The sequence below is a fragment of the Aspergillus pseudotamarii genome (assembly GCF_009193445.1).
Source record: "Aspergillus pseudotamarii strain CBS 117625 unplaced genomic scaffold BDV38scaffold_11, whole genome shotgun sequence".
NCBI classification, from domain to species: Eukaryota; Fungi; Ascomycota; class Eurotiomycetes; order Eurotiales; family Aspergillaceae; genus Aspergillus; species Aspergillus pseudotamarii.
In genome coordinates, this window is record NW_022475025.1 from 117,523 (window position 1) to 136,555 (window position 19,033).

The window sequence follows — 19,033 nt, forward strand, 5'->3', positions numbered from 1 at the left end:
AGATCATAGGATGTATTTTCGGCGCAATCGTCTCTTGCTTGACATATGGATGTTCACCAATCAATTCCTGGTTCTGGGAGGCTTCCTCCAAATACTCAACTCTTTTCTCCAAGCGTACACCGCGAATATGGTCTTGAACCAAGAATCACCTCCCGGCGATCGTGGATTCGCTCTGCGCTTTGACATTTTCTTCACTGGCGCGACAGTAATTAAAATGAGGTTGTGGCACGTTCTTATTCCAAGTGGCGTTTCGTTTGCCATTGGTAAGCCGTTCTCTCTTAGATCCCACGTGTTTGCCTTCATCGTTTCACCATTCCATTTCTTCTATGTATGTTTACTACTCCTGTCTTCACTGAATCGTGCATGATAGGAGGGCCTTTTATATGGGTCTGCCTCCGTCGAGCACTATCTAACGTCTGTCGCTTGTCGTGGTGGCTAGCAGCATGTTTTCGGGAAAGTCGTTGGGTAGTCTTGGAGAGCTATTCTTCCTCCCCATAAAGGCCCGTCCCCTCGAGTTGTGAGAAACACAGGACTCGGCGCCTCGTACGAGCTAAATTGTGTTACAGACAGAATCTGTTACGAGGGAACGGAAATTTTCATATCAGATTTACGCTTTTCCTGAGCTCGATGTCTCGAAGTCTTCATTTCTTCACCGTATGGCTGCAAGAACCATATCTATTGTGAAGTATGACTATTATTCTTCCTCACGCCAGCACATACGGAAGATTGCCGGATACTATTTGATCAAGAGACATATTAGCATATCCTCCTAGTAGCCGGGCCAAACGTGCGGATGACAGAATGCATGCAGGATGGGACGAGAGCTACTCGAAACCCCGCCCTTCTGAGCGGAAGAGTTGTTTCACAGTGTGATCAATGTACCGGACATGAGTGGGCTCTGTGTGATTCAGATCTGCATGTACGACACAAAAGTTGAAAACAGCAGTGTGACTTGTCAGTCTTGGGATTCGATTGCTTTTGCTTTTTGGTCGGACAAGTCTCACCAACCACAAAAGAACTATCTAGGGTTGAGATCCTCGTGTGACCTATCAGGTGCCACGACTAGTCAGACTTTCATAAGGTTCTTGCGGTCAACAGGTAATTAACAGCCTTTTGAGCCTCACACTTACCTCACCTTCTGTTAACCCCCTCCTACTGTATGATTGTATGGACATGTGGTGCGGCGCTATTAGTATTCTAACCTACCCCACGAACGCTAAAGCTGATCTGAACAGCGATTAACCCAATCCCCCCGGGGATAATTGTCCATTGAGAGCCTCTGATTCCAATCACCACCCCCCTCTCTCTCTCCTAAGCTTTCACGATGCCGCTCACCCTGTTGTCTGATAGACAGCGTAAGATTATTGATGAGTTCTTCCCCGATTCTGAAGATCATGCAGAGATCTACAAGGACCTCCATCAGCATCCGGAGCTGTCATGTCAGGAGCAACGCACCGCATCGGTCGTCGCAGAGCGCCTGGAAACGGTTGGCTTCGAGGTCCACCGTGGAATTGGCGGGTATGGGGTGGTTGGTATTCTCCGCAATGGCGAAGGCCACACTGTCCTTCTACGCTCGGAGTTGGATGCCTTGCCAATCAAGGAGCAGACGGGCTTACCCTACGCCAGCAAAGTCGAACAGGTCGATGCGGACGGGATCAAGAAAGAAGTCATGCACGCTTGCGCCCACGACATGCATATGACGTGTTTGCTGGGGGTGGCAGCGCTCCTGCACGATGCCCGGAAGTGGTGGTTGGGGACTCTGATTGTTCTCTTCCAGCCCAATGAGGAGCGACTCCTCGGCGCAAAGGCAATGATCGACGACGGGCTCTTCCAGAAGATACCCCGGCCAAGCGTCTGCTTGGCCCAGCACTGCGTGCCTACCAAAAGTGGGACGATCGCTGTCAAACCTGGGCGCGTCTTGGGTTATTTGGATTCGTTGAACGTCCGTGTGTATGGCCGCGGGGCCCATGGCGCGACGCCCCAACTAGCAATCGATCCAATCATGCTGGCGGCCAGCATTATCACACGGCTCCAGACGATTGTCAGCCGTGAGATGGATGCAAAGGAGCCCGTCGTCATAGGCTGCGGAACGTTCCATGCCGGAACGGATGCCAGCATCATCCCAGACTATGCTGACTTCCAGCTCGACGTGCCCACATTTTCCGCTGATACCCAGAAGCTGGCCAAAGCCTCAGTGGAGCGTATTATACGAAAGGAATGTGAGGCCTCTGGATCCGCCACCGCTCCACAAATTGTTACCGTGGTCAGCAGCCCAGCCATCGACAATGACGCCGTGGCGACAAGGCAATTCACCCGGGTGCTGGAATGCTATTATGGAAGCAGATCCTCCGAGGTGGTCCAAGAAATGCCACCAGATATTGTTGCAGATGATTTCATCCTTCTCGCGTTGCCGCCTGGCGGGAAGCCAATCCCGTACGTGTACTGGAACATTGGCGTGACAGACCCGGAGACGTGGGAAAGAGCCAATAGAGAAGGCAAGTTGCGAGATTTGCCTCCCACTCACAGTGCCATTTATGCGCCAGCAATTGAACCTACTCTACGCACCGGAATTGAAGCACTGGCTTTATCGGCATTGACATTTCTCCAGGTTCTGTGAGGACGACTTGCGACATGTTATGTTTAATGGGGAAGCATCAAAAGCGGTGGTCGGTAGGAACAAAGAGATAGGACGTTCATAGGGAATAGATATCTCTTTCATATTGTACCGTATATGACGGAATTGGTAGTTCTCCCTCGTATGCTGGGGCAAGACCACACCACATGTCTTCAGAACGTGAGTTTATCTGCATTCCATCACAGATAGCTGCCCGAAATATCAATGGTAGCTTTCTCTATGATCTTAACCATGCCCGTAATCGACTGCTCCATGTTAGTATTTCCGGCCCACCGGCTGAGCTTGGTCGGAATATCTCCCCGATCCAATGCAAGCATGGTGACGTTAAGGCTCTTGGCCTTCATTTCGTGGGCCACTTTCACTCAGATAGTCGAGGTCGATAATCTTAGCGCCAGTTGCCTCCAGCTGCCCGTGCGTATTGTTAGCAACACGGTGCCACTTTCCTGGCAGGGGGGTGGGTGGAGTTGGGAAGGCACTCGCATCATGAAATGAGGCGTCGGATCTGGTTTCTAGTCGCATAATACCAAACACCGTCTATCCACGTTCCGCAAATGCCTTGAGCAGGTTAAACCCAATACCTCGGTTGGCACCTGATGGAGGCGTTAGCGTTTGGTATGTTCGGTAAGCATCGATCTCTAACAGGCTTGAGCTATAACGAGAATGCTGCGGGATGTCATTGTAAGTTTGAGCGTGATCTTACGCGCTGAGCTGAGATGGACAAAAAAAGGGGTTTGATCAGAAACAACCCAGGGATAATACTAGATAGATAGATATATAAATAAAACGCAACTGCAGTTTCCAAAAAACCCAGAAAGGCAAATGAGCTTTTCAAAGGCCGTCACGGGTGCGATGAATTTTGTATGGTTTCCGCGGTTCTGCAACACTGGTTTAATAAAATCGGCGGCTTCTTCAGGCTGCAATGCGACTTTTCTCGGGTGCGAGCCATAAAGATTGTCGGGCCCGTTGAAGGTGAGCATGAAGTCTGGCGGATTTGGTCCGTTCACTGCGTCAATAGCGTTCTGCATAGTCGCCTTGTTTATCATTAAGATTTACTTGTCCTCAAGTCCAAAATCGAACGTGGGCCAATTGGAAGCGGCATGGATCTTCTCTCATCGCTCTTTTGTATAGCCACCGTAACCGGTGTTAAAGCTAACGTTCAGAAGCCCTTCGGAGCACTTCGCCACTACCCCTTGAAGGGCCGATATGCCGAGAATCGCCATGGGCATCACGACCGACATTGGAGAAGTCAAACGCATCTTGAATGACGATTTGCTCTTGGTTACCATTAGTGAATGAGTGATTCAAGTCGTCAAGAGAGAGTTGCTTGATGGACAAGACAGAATTTATAGATGATTCAATCGAAGCTCCGGCCACTTCAGGCCAGCGGAGTGAATCACCACCCTGGACATATCATGTCATCTTCCAGAGCCCGCTTGAGCTGAGATGATCAAGATTTGCTTCACCCGGCTGGCCTAAGATTCACTATAATCCAAGCCACTGTCAGGCAGTGATGCTTAGACCTATAAGCACGGCCAGATCCCTGTATTCATTTAAGTTGAGTTACGAATAAAGCTTACAGAACACGCATGACGGACGACGTAAACTAAAGCCAGCCAATGATACTTAATCGCAGAACTGCCGATCAGGCGTTCATCCCCTGCAGTTCTTATTCACCCTTTCCCGGCCTCATAACTGTCTATGCTTCTCTTGTGGCCCCTTCCAAGCATTCTTCTATGACTAGGAACTCTTTACGGGAGTGTATCCTTATCCTGGCTTGATATAAGCACGCCCTTGCCCCCCCCCCAAAAAAAGGAATGCAGGATAAGGCAAATCAGATTTCCTTTTTCTTTCGTTTTTTTGTTTTTTTTTAGACAAGAGTTATATTGAACGAACAGTGCAAAAGGAGCTTCTAAGCCATTCCTGCATCGGCCCGTGCAATTCCTAATACCCCTCCGGCCCCCATGCTTTCCAATAGTACAATCTAACCATGGCGGTCACCTGCAGAGTTTGGTTCCATTATAAAGCTTGGTATAGGGTAGTATCCAAACTGGAAGCCAGGCTCAGGCCAATGGAGCTTCTCCTCAACCTACTTAAGGATTCAAATAGTTGGTAAGCTTGCGGCCGCTAGCGCCTTCTGAGTGGGCGGTAACAAGCCTTAATTGGCTCGTTATCCTCCTTGGATACGGAGGAAGGAGCTGATGGTATATTTTTAGTCCTACAGCGGATCGACGGATAGGCCAACTGATGATTAAACTACGGCGCAACACACGTTTACTGATTTTTCGTCCATTGATTTTGCTTAGAACCGTACATGGGTCAGTGACAAATTGCTAACGAGGGCACTTAAAGCAGCTCAGATCTGTGTTGATTTCCATTGGACGACCTGTATGATCCACTGCTGTGTGTTCCGTCACCATTATATACCTATGTTTAACTAGGCATGCGTGGATCAGTCGCGTGTGACTTACGTTATGCTGACGCCCAGGACACCAGGGAGGTCACATTATTGCTGACTTTGGCCATGTAAAAACAGAGCATTGCTGGTTCCCGTACTAGCAGGGTGACCAGCTAAGCTACAAGTCAAGACCTTCGTACACCAGCGACTCCATGTCGCCCCAGAGCCCCAACACTCGAGCGTCGGCGAATGGAAGTATCTGCGTACAGACCATGCCCGCAATCCCCTTGGTCCTGTCACACCACCACCAAAGGTTGGGAAGTCCAGCCCAATGGCCAGTCTGGGCCGAACGGCCCGTGCTCCCCCCAGTAAGCATACAGGTGAGCCCCCAGCCTTGGGGGGTTGCGGATGGATACAAATGAGCGATACGGTTCGTAAGATCCGCTTTGGCGGGTGGGATTTCCTGTGCCGCGAAGTTGGGGAACTGGGGAATCTGGTTTTCAAACATGAGGTCTACCGTCGCCTTGCGTAGGATCTGCTTGTTGGTGGTGGGCGATATGCCATCGTTCAAAAGGGTCGCCAGGATTTGACAATACTCTTGAGGCTTCGCAAAACAACCTGCCCCGCCGCTGTTGAAGCAACTGGCTATATCCCGAGCATCCTCCACGATCAGTGGTCGTCGAAGGAGGTGATCGCGTGGGGATAACTGTCCATCCGGTGCCCGTGAGTTCATATGAGCCAGTCTTGACTTCATGGACGCATTCGGGAACATGGAAATATTATGCAAATCCAAAGGCTCAAAGATATTGCGCTGGAAATAGTCATTCAATGACACACCCGTTACGCGCTCCACGAGAAGGCCGGCCCAATCAATATTGACCTAGACAAAGCTGGTTAACTCAGCGTCAAACCATGGGCGGCTTACTACCTTACCCCATATTCCCACCTCTCTCCTGGCTGGTTCACCAGCGGCTGTAGCATATCATAGAAACATCCCGAAAATTCGTCGTATCCTACCGGCTTGCTGTAGTCTCTTAATTTCTCGTTGAAAAATGAGTACCCGAAACCAGCTGTACAATATTGTATGGTCAACATATATCCCTAGGGTGAATACTCATGCGCTGGTTGAGAGTCTCACCGGTATGGGCGAGAAGCATTCGCAAGGTAATCCCCTGTTTCTTCTCGACCAGACTTCCATCCGCTTGCACTACCTGAACCTGCTTCAGCTCGGGGCAAATTGTTTCGACCTGAGTCGAATCATCCAAGGAGAGAAGGCCTTGTTCGACAAGTTGCATGCAAGCAATCCCCGTAATCAATTTAGTACATGAGGCAATCCAGAAGATATTATCGAGAGTCATCGGTTCAGACGAGCCATATCCCCGTTTGCCGCTGGCATGGGCAAAATATTCCCGACCATCTTTGCCCACGATGACTACCACAGCCCCAGGGATGCCTTTCTCTTGGTCCGCACAGGCTTCATCCAGTCGAGCTTCGAGAGAGCTGGTCACGTTGGGGGTCAGTTGACTCATTTTCGCGGTTGGGGGGTAAAATATGAAGGTCCTCGGATCGACTAGCGCTCGCAGACGAAACAGTCTTGAGGAGCAATGCTGTGTTGAGATTTACTTCAATATATCCTTCATGATCCGGTGCTCCGAGTGAGTACTTTCTCATTGGATCGGCCGGGAACCTCCGCATGTCCACCGTGCAGGTATAGACAGATTGAGTTAAATTGAGGGGACGCGATATGCAGCATCGGATCCGCATGCAACAACAAGCTGCGGGGGTGAGCAATCAGAGAGATGCAGACAATTGATACTAACAGCCACGCACTTAGTATTAATTCCACAAGTGTATTAGGTTACAGATCTATTAACTTAGACTATCTTAATTATTAAACTAAATAATACTTACTGGCTTTGGTTGCTGGAACTTAATCCAGATGGCAGGTTATTATTTATTCTGTATACCGTAAATAGCAAGTAATATAGAATTCAAAGTGATATGTCCTAGCTTTTCGACAAATACTATTGTAAAGATACTAAAGAACTCTTCCAATAGTATGTATCCTATGCGTGGTCGAATCAGAAACACCAAGGGTTGAAGGAATTATTGAATTTTAGCTGTTTTGGCCGAGTCACAAGATAGCCGATGCGGATCCGCATGCACGGACAATCACATCCGGTTGCTTCATAGGAACTAACCCTGCAGTTCACGCGATTTCGTACAGGAGAAGTAGTCTAGGCCTTTCAGCATTGCGCTTCAATTATTGGTTTACAGCTTACTCGTGCAGCAACACTCAGGAGAGGGGAGACAAGGATTGCCTGCCAGAATCGGACTGATGCATAGTTGGACCTCCTCATAGGCGGCTCCGTCGGTTATAATCAATGAGCGTGACAATTGGCGAGCACTCAAGTCTGACTGCCGACAGTATTTAAGGTACCTATTCTCTAAGACCAACTGGTATTGCATCTCAAAACATTTGCTTCGCAGAGAAATACTAACATCATTCTAAGCTCGTTGACGTCTCTTTGATCTTCTTTTCCACCTGGACCATATCTACCTAGCCCTTCCCCACTTAGCAGAATACAAAAAGGAAGCTCCCCCAGAAGCCATGCCCGTAAGAAGGGAACTCGCCGAGAATGCCACGCGGGACGCCGCAGAGGGAAATTACGCCGATCATCTCGATGTGGATGTCCTGATTGTGGGAGCCGGGTTTGGCGGCATCTATTCTCTGTACGAAATGCGAAAGCTCGGGCTCAAGGCAGTCATCTATGAAGCGGGAAATGACATTGGTGGCACATGGAGATGGAACTGTTATCCCGGCGCGGGTGTAGACTCGGAAGTGCCCGAGTATCAGTTGTCGATCCCGGAAACCTGGAAGGATTGGACGTGGTCGACCAATTATCCCAACTATGAGGAGTTGCGCAACTACTTTGACCATGTGGACAAGGTCCTCAATATCAAAAAGGACTGTGCATTCAACAGCGTGGTCGTGAGCGCACACTTCCATACCGTGGAAGGCCGCTGGCATATTCGGACGGCCGATGGAAGGACGGCACGCGCGAAATACTTTATCATCGCTGCCGGTTTTGCGGCGAAGCGTTACATCCCGGAGTGGCCGGGCATCGAGAAGTTTAAGGGCATTGTCCACCACTCATCTTTTTGGCCGGATGAGAAAATAGACGTCCGTGGAAAGCGCTGCGCCATCATTGGCACTGGAGCCTCTGGTGTGCAAATCGCCCAGGCCTGGGGACCGGAGGCCGGGGAGCTCAAGGTCTTCCAGCGCACGCCGAACCTGGCAGTGCCCATGCGCAAGCGCCCTCTCACGGTGAAAGAACAAGAGGACACCAAGGCATTCTACCCGGAACTTTTCCGCTATCGCGAGAAATGTTTTGCGGGGTTCCTGTACACCTTTTGCGAGCGCGGGCTATTTGAAGACAGTGAAGAGGAGCGAGAGCAATTTTTGGAAAAGCTGTGGAGTGAGGGTGGATTTCGATACTGGGTGGCTAATTATAAGGACTATCTATATGACGCCAAGGCAAATCGCGTCGTCTATGATTTCTGGAGGAAGAAGGTGTGTGAGCGCATCAATGACCCCAGGGACCAAGAGCTCCTGGCGCCTTCGGAGCCACCACACCCTTGGGGAGTGAAACGCCCTTGCTTGGAAGATGATTACTTTGAGCAGTTTAACCGGCCCAATGTTGATTTGGTGAATATCAAAGACAATCACATTGCGGACTTCACGGAAAAGGGCATCAAGCTGCAAGATGGAACAGAATATGAATTCGACGTGGTGTGTATCGCCACTGGATTTGATATCACGACCGGAGGCATGACCAGCATGGGACTTCACAGTATCTATGGCAATAGTCTCAAAGACGAATGGAAAGCCGGTGCCTTCACCTATCTTGGCATGACCGTCAGTGGTTACCCAAATATGTTCCATCTGTACGGGCCACACGGCCCAACGTTGCTGAGCAATGGTCCTACAACAGTGGAAATCCAAGGGCGGTGGATTGCAGATGCCATCAAGCAGATCGAGCGTCAAGGCATTAAGTACATCAATCCAACCGCGAAGGCTGCCCAAGAGTGGAAGGTCAAGATCAATGAACTTTCGGACAAGTCACTCTTCCCTACGACCAAGTCCACCTACATGGGTGGTAGCATGCCCGGAAAGGTCTTTGAGCAGGTCAACTATGCCGGAGGAGAGTATCCTTATTCAAAGGAGATCCGAGCCGTTCTTCCCAATTTTACCGGATTTGATATCGTCAAACGCTAAAGTGCGTGGATATTTGGAGGCAATGCTTCATGTTACTATTCCATGACCTCTTGTAACCTTCGGTAGTATCAATCCATGGCTGATCGGGTTTTTGGAGACCTTAGTGTAGCATCCCATTCCAAAGGAACCAGCCGTAGTCAGTAGGATTGAACAGGCTGAGAATAACCTCAAGGGTAAACAGATCACGAACTATTAATTTAATATGAACGCCGGGCCGATTTATACCCCGCAAAACCCCCGCATTTCCCCAGCTAAGTCCGTGCTTTAATCTCTCGGATCCATGTTCACCTTCATTACTCCCCCAGGAACGGCCCTACTCTCTCGACCATACCACCTTGCTATGAATAATGTCTTATCGTCGCCGCCAGCATCGTAGCTGTGATCAATGTCGTAAAGGGAAGAGAGCATGCGATGCCCTGCTGGCTGACGAGCTTGAGGGAAATGCCAACACTGGTGCTCAACAGGCAGACAATCATTCATGCTCCAATTGCAGAAAATACAAAAGAAAATGCACTTTCAACTGGCTCCTGGGCCATACGGGATACCGGCATGGCCGTAGCAAGAGAGCCAGAAATACTGCGATCGCCCTCTCGCGGCAGGAGGACGATCGTTCCGCTCGATCCTCTCAACAAACCTCCATTGCGCGCAATCCTGCAGAGCTCCCTCTGCAAAACGTCGAGAATTGCAAATGGCCCACGTTTGTTAGGGATCCGCTTTTGCTGTGGCCGCACGACGAGGGACTAAATGCGGACTGGCTAACTTGGGAATGCCTCAATGACGCAGCGGTCGCCTCTCCTCTGAACGCCGGTATGATTCTCAATCAGGATAAGCATGTCGATCCTGACCAGATACCACAAATGAGTGCCCAGTGGGACTCTGCCGCGGCCGGCCAAGATTGGCACATTACCGATCAAACTCCACAGCTCGGGACAATGAGCAGTTCATTAACTTCGTCGCAGTCCAATGGTACACCCGACTGCCAGCCATTTGAGACATATGATATCAGTTCTGAGCTCTCGCTCCATGGCCTTCCGCCAACCGAAGTCCGTGCTGTGTCTATGCCAACAAACACTGCACTGTGTGTGGGCTCAAGCCAATTAGCACACAATCATGCGCACTCTATGATAACGCACAACCTAATCCACATATATAACGACAGTATGGAAAATGCATTGAGCTGTTGGTTGACGGAGCGTAATTGTCCCTACAGTAACCGGGAGTACGTTGACGCAAAAGGACCGAAGACAGGACCTTACACCACGAATAGGATCTACAGACGAGTTTGCCTCTTAGATCAGGCATACTCATCCATCCCCGATCGACGTTTGACGAGTGTGGAGAGTAGAACAGCAACACAGACACTTCATGCTGCCATCATGGCGTTCGCTTCTCAGTGGCTAGAGGGGCCTTCGGCAGACGAACATATCCCAATACCATCTTCTTCGGCTCACCGCGAAAGTGGCATGCGTGAGGTCTTCTGGAATGAAGCGCGTCATGCATTGGAGAAATCGAGAGCAATTCCATCGTTCCGCGTAGCGTTCGCCAATATATTGTTTTCGCTGGCTCAACGTCCCCGACACGTTGAAGAAGAAATGGAGCCCGACGAGCTCTTCGACCATGACCCTGCCCCAATGTATCTCGAAACGGCGCTCCGGCAACTGTTTACTTTTCGCTCTCGATTGATCAAACTTCGGCGGCAAGGTTCCAACAGAGCGCTCGAGCAATGCTGCAAGGAGAACAAATGTGATGATGTATACCGTACAGGACAAAGAACCCATCCGTCAGGCCAGGTCGACTTGATGCTGAAGGACTCTGAAGCCCAACACACTTTCAATCTTCTATTCTGGCTGGGCATCATGTTTGATACGTTGACGTCGGTCATATATCAACGCCCCACTGTCATTTCCGATGAGGACAGTCAGATCATACCCTCCCGGTCGCGCTTCTGCTCGTCTCCGGGCGCCGTTGATCTGGATGGATTGGATATTAGCTCCTATTCCGTTAGCAGACGTGAAGAGAGTGTATGGGGCGATCATTTTCTTCGCAAACGCAACACGCTGCACAAGCTCAACCAGACCCGCTGGCCTTGCTCTTACAGAGAGGCAGCGGAAGTCTTATCCGACGCCGCGCCAGTAAAGGTCCTTCTATTCCGTCGCATAAATCATATCAATACCCTTGTATATCGGGGATGCGAGGCGGAAACTATTGAGGAAGCAATCCACAGTGCTCTCTTGGTCTACGAGTACTGGAATTCCACGTACAAGCAATTTATGCTAGACTGTCTATCTCACCATACAGAACTCCCGTCTCGCATACAATCATGGTATTTAGTGCTGGCCGGACATTGGCATCTTGCGGCGATGTTGCTCGCAGATACTGTTGAGGACATAGATCAAGCGCGACTTGGGCAAAGCTCCCAAGCCGAACATCGGTGTACCACTGGCCTCATCTCCCTCTTGAAGCACGAAAATGCTTTCGCTGTTGGAGGGCTCGCTCGATACTCTTACGACCTACAGGGCTCGTCGCACCCTAGACTCCGCGATTTTCACGATTCAGTCAATCAAGCCGCATCATTGACGGAGCCATGGACTGCTGTCCTTATCCACTCTTTCAGAAAAGCAGGCACCATCCTAATCGGGGAAATCGGCATATCACAATGTGGCTACCAAATGCAGCAAGACTCTTTCAGGCTAACGTGTCAGCGTTGCGAGCACTGTATCAAGGCACTCCAGTGCCTGGGAAGAAAGTCAGATATGGCTCTGACCGCAGCTCAGAGTCTATCAAACAGTCTCAACAGAGCGCTGTCGCGACGCAACACTATCGATCCATACTACATGTTCGCCCTTTGATACCACTTTGTTCCCCTGGTCGTTCTTTGGGCCAGTTCGCGATAATTTGTCCAACATTAGGAAGTGACGTAAGTGTCGGTGGGATGGGCGAAGCTCTGTTGCTCTGTCTAGCTAGTAGCACCCCCAACACACGCTGCAGGCATTATCCACAGTATCCCCTTAACGTTGAAGGAGCCAAAAATGACAGGACACGAATCACTAATGGGGAAAGACCATTTCCACGTTAGTCATAAACCAGTGCGTGAGAAACTTGGATCCCTCGGCCTCCACGACGAACAACGGGAGATTCAATATAAAGAAGGGTATACTCCACAGAGGACAGATTGCTGAACGGGTTCGGGCTGAGTGAGTCGCCAAGAGAAAAGTCGCGTCGTGACTTCCGAACAGTAAACAAAGATGACTCTCCACGTGATTTGCGTACAAATTGCCCAGTGTATCTCAAATTCAATTGTAAAAAATCAACTAAATTCACCTAAAAAGGCTACAGTATCCCCCACATATTTCATAGTTTTTGCGGGGGTTTTGGAGAATTAATAATGAGTCTGGGCTCTTGTTGTGTGTGAGTCGGTGAAGTAGACAGAAGATATATATTTGGATAGCAGATCTTCCGCATCGTATGAGTATGGATACCTATTTCTAAAATTACTTATGTGACTTGGCCCCAACAATCTCACTAAAAATACATAAAATATTACCAGGCAATATGGTAATCTTAGCTATTTTCGATGGAATTTTAGCATATACTACGGTAGGTATTTGGGGTCATCGAGGTCAAGATATAAAAGGAATCTATAAACGTGGAGGTATTGCTAAAGCGGCATCATGAATAGCCCGGGCCCTAAGCCCTAAGCCGTATTACAGGTAGCTAGGCTAAACTAAAACTAGGTATTAGCTGCTGCCGCTTTTATGTGGCTGGGCCCATAACATTGCTTTAGTTTCGGGCGCCTACTACGTGACAGTTGGGACTTGGTATTTATACCAATGACCCCTGACGCCAGTTGCAATCTACCAGAAGCCTAAGAGAAACAGGAGGAAAGAATAAACGGTGGCAGTAGACCAGGGGGAATATGTAACAATGTCTCTGTTCAATTTTCCCCCGTGACTAACAGGTGGCAATGGTGAGGACTGCGCCGAAAAAAGGGAGCCAGGTAGGTGGAAATGTGGAAGATTATACTACTTCTAAGATTCTTGTAGTAGTTGGACGTCAAGCAATACTGTCAACCACGAGTTCCACCACAGGTACCTGGTATGATGCGTTTCACTTCACAGATGCAGTTCTTTTGGCCATATCAAGCTCTATGCTGTACGCGTGTGTGCTTCCATCTCGTGTTGCTCAGCAGCATGGGTCTGAACATCAGTAACATAATGCTTGAACTTGCGAAGATTAACCTTCTTCTCAAACCTATGAGAAAGACACGGAGGAGTTAGCACGACTAGAGGAGAATGTTATCTCTGGAATGCGCTTCTACTTACATCTCATCGATCTCGGCAGGTGTCCGACGTGTGACCTCCGGGAGGATAAACCATGCGACGATAACGGCAACCGTACCAGTTCCCGCGAAGCTATTTTATGAATTTCATGTTAGTGACTGATCGTGTCATTTATGAGAAAACTGTGTACGCACAAGAATCCTGTTTTGACACCCCATTTAGTGAGGGGTCCGTTGATCATCAGAGGTGTGCAAAAGCTGAACATGAGCGCGATCAAATTGGACGCCGCAAGAGACAAGCCTGCCGTTTGAGCGCGCAGGCGTTGCTGGGGAATCTCTGCAGCGTAGGCGTAACCAATTGACGAGGCACCGGTGGTCGAGAATGTAGCGAGACAGGCGAAAAAGACCTGTGGTGCAGGATTCGTCAGGGATCTTGGCGCAGACGAGAGATTTGAATGACTTACTAAAAGCGAGCTGGTAGACTTCTGAGTGTAATCAAAGCAGCCGATTATTCCAAGGCATAACACGGATAGGGTCGTGACCGCGTATGGATAGACGGTGAGTGGTCGACGGCCAATTTGATCGGTGAGCATGGCCGTCATGATCATTGAAAGGAGTTGGACACAGGACAGGATGACGGTGACCAGGAAAGGGTCTTTATTACCCGCATATTGAACTGCAAGAGAGGGTAAGCACCAGGAGACAGAGGCGGCTCAATATGAATGCGGCGAGCTTACAGAAATAGGTAGCATTAGAGTTGAACACTGCAAGCCCGACAAACTGCTGGGTGATCTTTGGCCATCCAGCAATAACGAATCGGATGAAATTGCGGCCCTGGAAAACAGCCCACATCCCTTCCTGCGAGTCTCGCTCGGCGATCCGGCGCTCCTCTACGACTGTAGCACTCATGATCTCCTGCAATTCGGACTGATTGTTAGTAAAAAGGGTGCACAAAGGGTGACATTTCACATACAATTTGTTCGGACACATCGTAACCCTCAACGCGGTCGTTATATGTCCTAAGCATCTTGGAGGCCTTATCAAGCTTTCCTTTACTAACAAGCCACCACGGAGTTTCGGGCATGATTATAAAGATAATAATGGTTGCTCCGACCATAGCCCACTGGAAAACGTTCTTAGTACATCACCGCGATCTTCTGAAAGAGATCGACTTTTACCTGTGTATAGATGGGCGTTCGAAAGTCCAAGGGATTTTGAGCATGAAGTTGGTTGAGAGCCACCGAGGCGAATATTTGTCCCACCACGAACCAACTGAGCGACGCACTGGTTAGGAGTATCTGTGATTTCAAAATTGGGGCGGGAGAGCTTACAAGCTGTACGCATTAATGAAGAATCCTCTTAACTGGGTCGGAGCGATCTCTGATAGATAGACAGGCAATGTCGATTGCAGCATGCCGACTCCCATGCCAGAGAAGAGCTTCGCCACAAGCCAGTGATCCCATCGGGTAGCAAAGGACTCAATAAATATACTCTAAGAAAAAGGAGTAACATTAGCATCATGGGAAGAATGCCGATGGATAGGAGGTCAACCAAGCAGAGGGAATATTGAGTCATAGCTTACCACTACAAAGACGACCCATATGATGTAAAATGCCACTTTTCGGCCGTATGATTCCGTCACATACTGGAGCAGCTTTATAGAAAAAGGGAAGAGGGCTTTAGCAGGTTTCTCATGAGTCAACGGGTACGTATACGTACAACTTGGCCAATCGCCTGACCAGAAGACTGAAGGCCACTCCAAGCGGAGACATACTGACCTTCAATGACTGTTGTTCCAGGTTTGGCCATCTGTCGGATGAATCCCTCATTGGAGACAAGCCCACCATTGAGATTGATCTCTAGCATAGTGCAAATGTCCTATTAGCTTGACTTCTGCGAATCTTGAATACAAGGTTAGGATAACAGAGCCATACGGTAACCATCTAATGCGGCACTGAACGCCGCAGCCATTGCCATGATGGAGATGAGTTTATATCGCCTCACCGTCTGCCATATAGAAAGGTCGTCCTCCTTTGATCGCATCACTGGTGCACCTCCCTTGCCTATTGGACAATGTTCATTCTCCTCCGCAGTCGGCTGTTCGAGCGCCTCATTTTTGCCAATGGTTGGCTCGTCTGCGGTGACAGCTTGCAAGCTCTCGTGTGAGGTGTGGTGGGTGACCATGGTAGCCTTTGGACGGTGCGATTCGTGACCTTAATCTTCTAGACTGGCAGATGTAGATCAGAGGGTTATCCTTCAGCCACAAGGCCTTTGTATATAGACTCAAGTGTACGTTACTGTTGATAGTGGATCCATGCGGAGACTCCAGAAAATACCCCAGATAGAAGTCCGGCTAACCTATGTCAAGCTTTAGCACACGATCGGCTATTGACTGGGCAGGCTCGGCTTACGGCTGTTGATTTAGGTTATGAAAGGATTACAAGCTCCGGTGGAGGTGGAGTGTTTAATTGCGCCAACGCTTCTGACCTCGGGATATCGCATCCCGAGTGTAGGCTCACATTGGCTGATCGACACCACAAGGCCATCCTTGGCCCTTGAAACCCGAAGGTCAATTAATGAGCGGTTAAAATAGCGCACGCCACCAACAAAGTGAAAGGATAATTGTCATTAGCCCAGACAGTTATCTCTGATAGATGCTCGTCGATAGTACGGTCCTAGAGCTTCGGAAGGGCCTTTCCAAACCGCACACAGCGATGGTAATTCAGATGCGCTTGTATCGAATAGGACATCGCTATTTCCTATTTAAAATCCAAGTCGCTGAGTTAGATCGATTTTCCAGCGAGGAGGGCTCTGGACGTCAAGGCACATTCTTTAGCAGTGCCCGCTGTACATTGATCTACACAGCGCCATTTTAGATAAGATTGCTGGGATCAGGGGGCCATGTGGTAAAGCCGTATACTACGATATTGTTATACGACACCTGCAGACAATCAGTTACGTTGCTGAGTGCAGCTAGATAGTGAAGACGCTGGTTAAATGGTTACAAGAGAAAGGGGGCTCATCCTAGGCCGGGGCTTTCCTACTAAATAGAACTACAAGGTAAACAGAGGAAGCGGACAAGCCCCAGATAGATGGTGGTAGTAGGGGAGAGAGGTGCTGTGGCAGACACTTGTGTTATATTTTAAAAGGCCTTTCGTTCATTTCAATATCTCCTATGCATAAGATTGAAGGATTTGTATCCAGCGTTTCTGGACCAAAAGTCTGTCTCATTGGCGAGGTGTCTGGATAGCTAGATGTTTCAGTAATTAGGCTCTAATAGCTTAATAGAATTCGATTTTATTGATTGATTGAACTCATTGCAGATATACAAGATAAGTAATACTTGGTTACTTCCTGTTTTATCATCGCGTCTAGCTACCATATCATGCACAAAAGCACAGACCTAAGAACATTGCTTCTTAGAGATAGACAAGCAAAGCTTCTGAGGCGCTGAGCGTAAATGTGGCTGAACCGGAAGACACGGTGCTTGTTTCTATGACTTCATCACCCTGGATCACACATGTTTCGTTTGCAAAGGTTCGGCCGGCAACGGTAGGAACCTGGCCCTGATCAACTCTGGAGGTAGAGTCGGGTGCTGTTAGCCGCTTCGCGGTGACACTGGAGGATGTCAGTCCGTTCAGAGTGAAGGTCTGCGACGGGCGTGTGCCATTGGTGTAGTAGTCTGAGTTGTACAACAGTACCCTGGACGGTGCGCCGTCTTGATAAATTGCGTATGCTGCGTACGGAGTTGTCTGGTCATCTAGCGGAGCGATCTGATCTGCATTGGCCAGAGCCATTGTCGCAAAGTAGGCGCCATAATAAGGTGCACCCATATTGTAGCGCCCCCACCAGCAGTACGGACCTTTTGGGTAAGCTTGCGTCGCATAAATGGGCGAATCTAGTTACTTACAGTTGCCTATGGTGCCCTGGTGGAAGTAAAGAGCCTGCACAAATCGGAACGTAAGTGGCTACCTTCTCCGATACTGGGTCGAATGACTCAGGTACGTACCTGCGTGCCCATAAGAATAGTTTGCATCACGTAGTCTAGGATCCAAAGACCAGCACCGTATGTCGGGCTAATCCCACCGCCACCCTGAGTCGCTATGGAGGCCGTCAGTAACAACAGCAAGCGTGCGACAGAATGCAATTACCAGAGTTAGTTTCTCCAAAAATGTGAGCTTTGCCTTTGGAAGCCGCCGCTGAAGCCTCAGCGGCAAAGGGTTGGATTTGAGATGCAATACCACTATGGCTCATCAGACCGGCCAGATCAGCAGTGTTTGGTGACTGGGGATAATTGTGCGAGCAGTAGTCCTTGACAAGGTCGTTGGCCTCGCCCTCAACAGAAGACAAGCCGGAGATACTCATGGGCGATGTGCCAAAATAGACGCCTGCTGAAATGAGATCTGATGAGGACAGATTCTGGCAGACTGCATCCTGCCAAGCCACTTGAGATTTATAGTCGGCTGCAGCATCCCATGACCCGCCGTCTGCAATAGGGTCGCTAGCGGAAAAGACTGAATACGCTTCATATCAGCAGGCTCCCAAACAAGACGATGCGCATGGAAAACATACAATTAGGTTCATTTCCAAGCTCTATGGCATAAAGGTTCTGTATTGTATCTTTAGCTAGAGTGGCTGCAGCAATCGTGTTGGACTGATTGTTCAGACGGCGATTAAGACCTATGATAACCTGACCGTCGTAGTCCGCAGCCAGGGCTATGAATGGCGGGCCAAATGTAAGTGATGAAGGTGCATCTGCTGGATCGGCTACTGTGTAGGTGACTGCGCTGCTGGAAGACGCATCATATGTCGCACGGTCTCTGAAATGAGATTAGCACTGATAAGGGAGATTGTCTCGAGGATGAAGAAGCGCACTGCGTGGTGCCGCCAATTCGTAGTGGTGGCCATGTCCCAGTCAGTTCCTTGAGATTCTGAAGACAGGTTTTGGTTGCATCGACGTCATTCATGTAAGCCGGAAATGTGAAAAACTCGAGACTGCGTAATCAGCATCTACACCCAAGGAAGGTTTCTGTGATACTAACGAGAGGCCTACTGGTGCCTCAGCCAGCTGAGCGCTTGCATTTCTCGGTGCTGATGCTGGTACCTCAAAGATCAAAGCTGATGTCGGAGCAACAACGGCCAGAAAACCGGCAGCAAGGTGAAGGAGTACCATTCTAGGAGATGTTGGACTCTGTTGTGACTTCGCCTGAAGGATAAGACAACAACACCAGATATGCCACCCATGGGGAGTTTTGCTGCATTATATCTACCGGTTTGTTATTTACCAGCCTGTTTACTTTTACAGCCTCGGCAGAACAGCTCAAGAACAGAATGGGCCCTGGACTCCAGGTGTTTCTGTCCAAGCTCTGCAAGCACTCGCCTCCACCGGAGAGAAGTCGTCAGGGGTCCGCTTCCTTCCACAAGTGGTGGTGAAGTGAACATCTG

The 19,033-nt window shown here is 49.3% G+C and overlaps 7 protein-coding genes across 7 annotated transcripts; 4 read left to right on the top strand and 3 right to left on the bottom strand.

The window, feature by feature from the left end:
- The first annotated feature begins 517 nt into the window (after positions 1-517).
- BDV38DRAFT_239708 (uncharacterized protein) lies at positions 518-1,288 on the top strand. The gene has a single exon (XM_032053793.1). It carries the CDS (start codon positions 888-890, stop codon positions 1,104-1,106), a length of 219 nt encoding a protein of 72 aa, XP_031916501.1. The 5' UTR covers positions 518-887; the 3' UTR covers positions 1,107-1,288.
- Positions 1,289-1,305: 17 nt separating this feature from the next.
- On the top strand, positions 1,306-3,051 carry BDV38DRAFT_290161 (uncharacterized protein). The gene has a single exon (XM_032061418.1). The coding sequence runs from the start codon at positions 1,325-1,327 to the stop codon at positions 2,615-2,617; it is 1,293 nt and encodes a 430-aa protein (XP_031916502.1). The 5' UTR covers positions 1,306-1,324; the 3' UTR covers positions 2,618-3,051.
- Positions 3,052-5,032: 1,981 nt separating this feature from the next.
- On the bottom strand, positions 5,033-6,559 carry BDV38DRAFT_290163 (serine hydrolase domain-containing protein; the record flags this gene model as incomplete). The annotated part of the gene is made up of 3 exons (XM_032061419.1): positions 5,033-5,910; positions 5,964-6,100; positions 6,169-6,559. The coding sequence occupies 3 exons, from the start codon at positions 6,557-6,559 to the stop codon at positions 5,209-5,211; spliced, it is 1,230 nt and encodes a 409-aa protein (XP_031916503.1). The 3' UTR covers positions 5,033-5,208.
- Positions 6,560-7,594: 1,035 nt separating this feature from the next.
- BDV38DRAFT_290167 (flavin-containing monooxygenase) lies at positions 7,595-9,461 on the top strand. The gene has a single exon (XM_032061420.1). The coding sequence runs from the start codon at positions 7,642-7,644 to the stop codon at positions 9,307-9,309; it is 1,668 nt and encodes a 555-aa protein (XP_031916504.1). The 5' UTR covers positions 7,595-7,641; the 3' UTR covers positions 9,310-9,461.
- Positions 9,462-9,656: 195 nt separating this feature from the next.
- BDV38DRAFT_290169 (Zn(II)2Cys6 transcription factor domain-containing protein) lies at positions 9,657-12,158 on the top strand (the record flags this gene model as incomplete). The annotated part of the gene is made up of 1 exon (XM_032061421.1): positions 9,657-12,158. The coding sequence occupies one exon, from the start codon at positions 9,657-9,659 to the stop codon at positions 12,156-12,158; it is 2,502 nt and encodes an 833-aa protein (XP_031916505.1).
- Positions 12,159-13,454: 1,296 nt separating this feature from the next.
- BDV38DRAFT_290171 (general substrate transporter) lies at positions 13,455-15,799 on the bottom strand (the record flags this gene model as incomplete). The annotated part of the gene is made up of 11 exons (XM_032061422.1): positions 15,523-15,799; positions 15,308-15,447; positions 15,171-15,242; positions 14,920-15,080; positions 14,767-14,860; positions 14,562-14,711; positions 14,326-14,503; positions 14,053-14,264; positions 13,784-13,995; positions 13,632-13,721; positions 13,455-13,560 (listed from the first exon to the last, which is right to left on the bottom strand). Exons 1-11 carry the CDS (start codon positions 15,770-15,772, stop codon positions 13,455-13,457), a joined length of 1,665 nt encoding a protein of 554 aa, XP_031916506.1. The 5' UTR covers positions 15,773-15,799.
- A 1,208-nt stretch (positions 15,800-17,007) lies between these two features.
- BDV38DRAFT_290173 (glycosyl hydrolase family 79 C-terminal domain-containing protein) lies at positions 17,008-18,761 on the bottom strand (the record flags this gene model as incomplete). Its single annotated transcript, XM_032061423.1, has 5 exons — positions 17,008-17,450; positions 17,598-17,632; positions 17,727-18,102; positions 18,161-18,408; positions 18,631-18,761. 5 exons carry the CDS (start codon positions 18,759-18,761, stop codon positions 17,008-17,010), a joined length of 1,233 nt encoding a protein of 410 aa, XP_031916507.1.
- Positions 18,762-19,033: the final 272 nt, after the last annotated feature.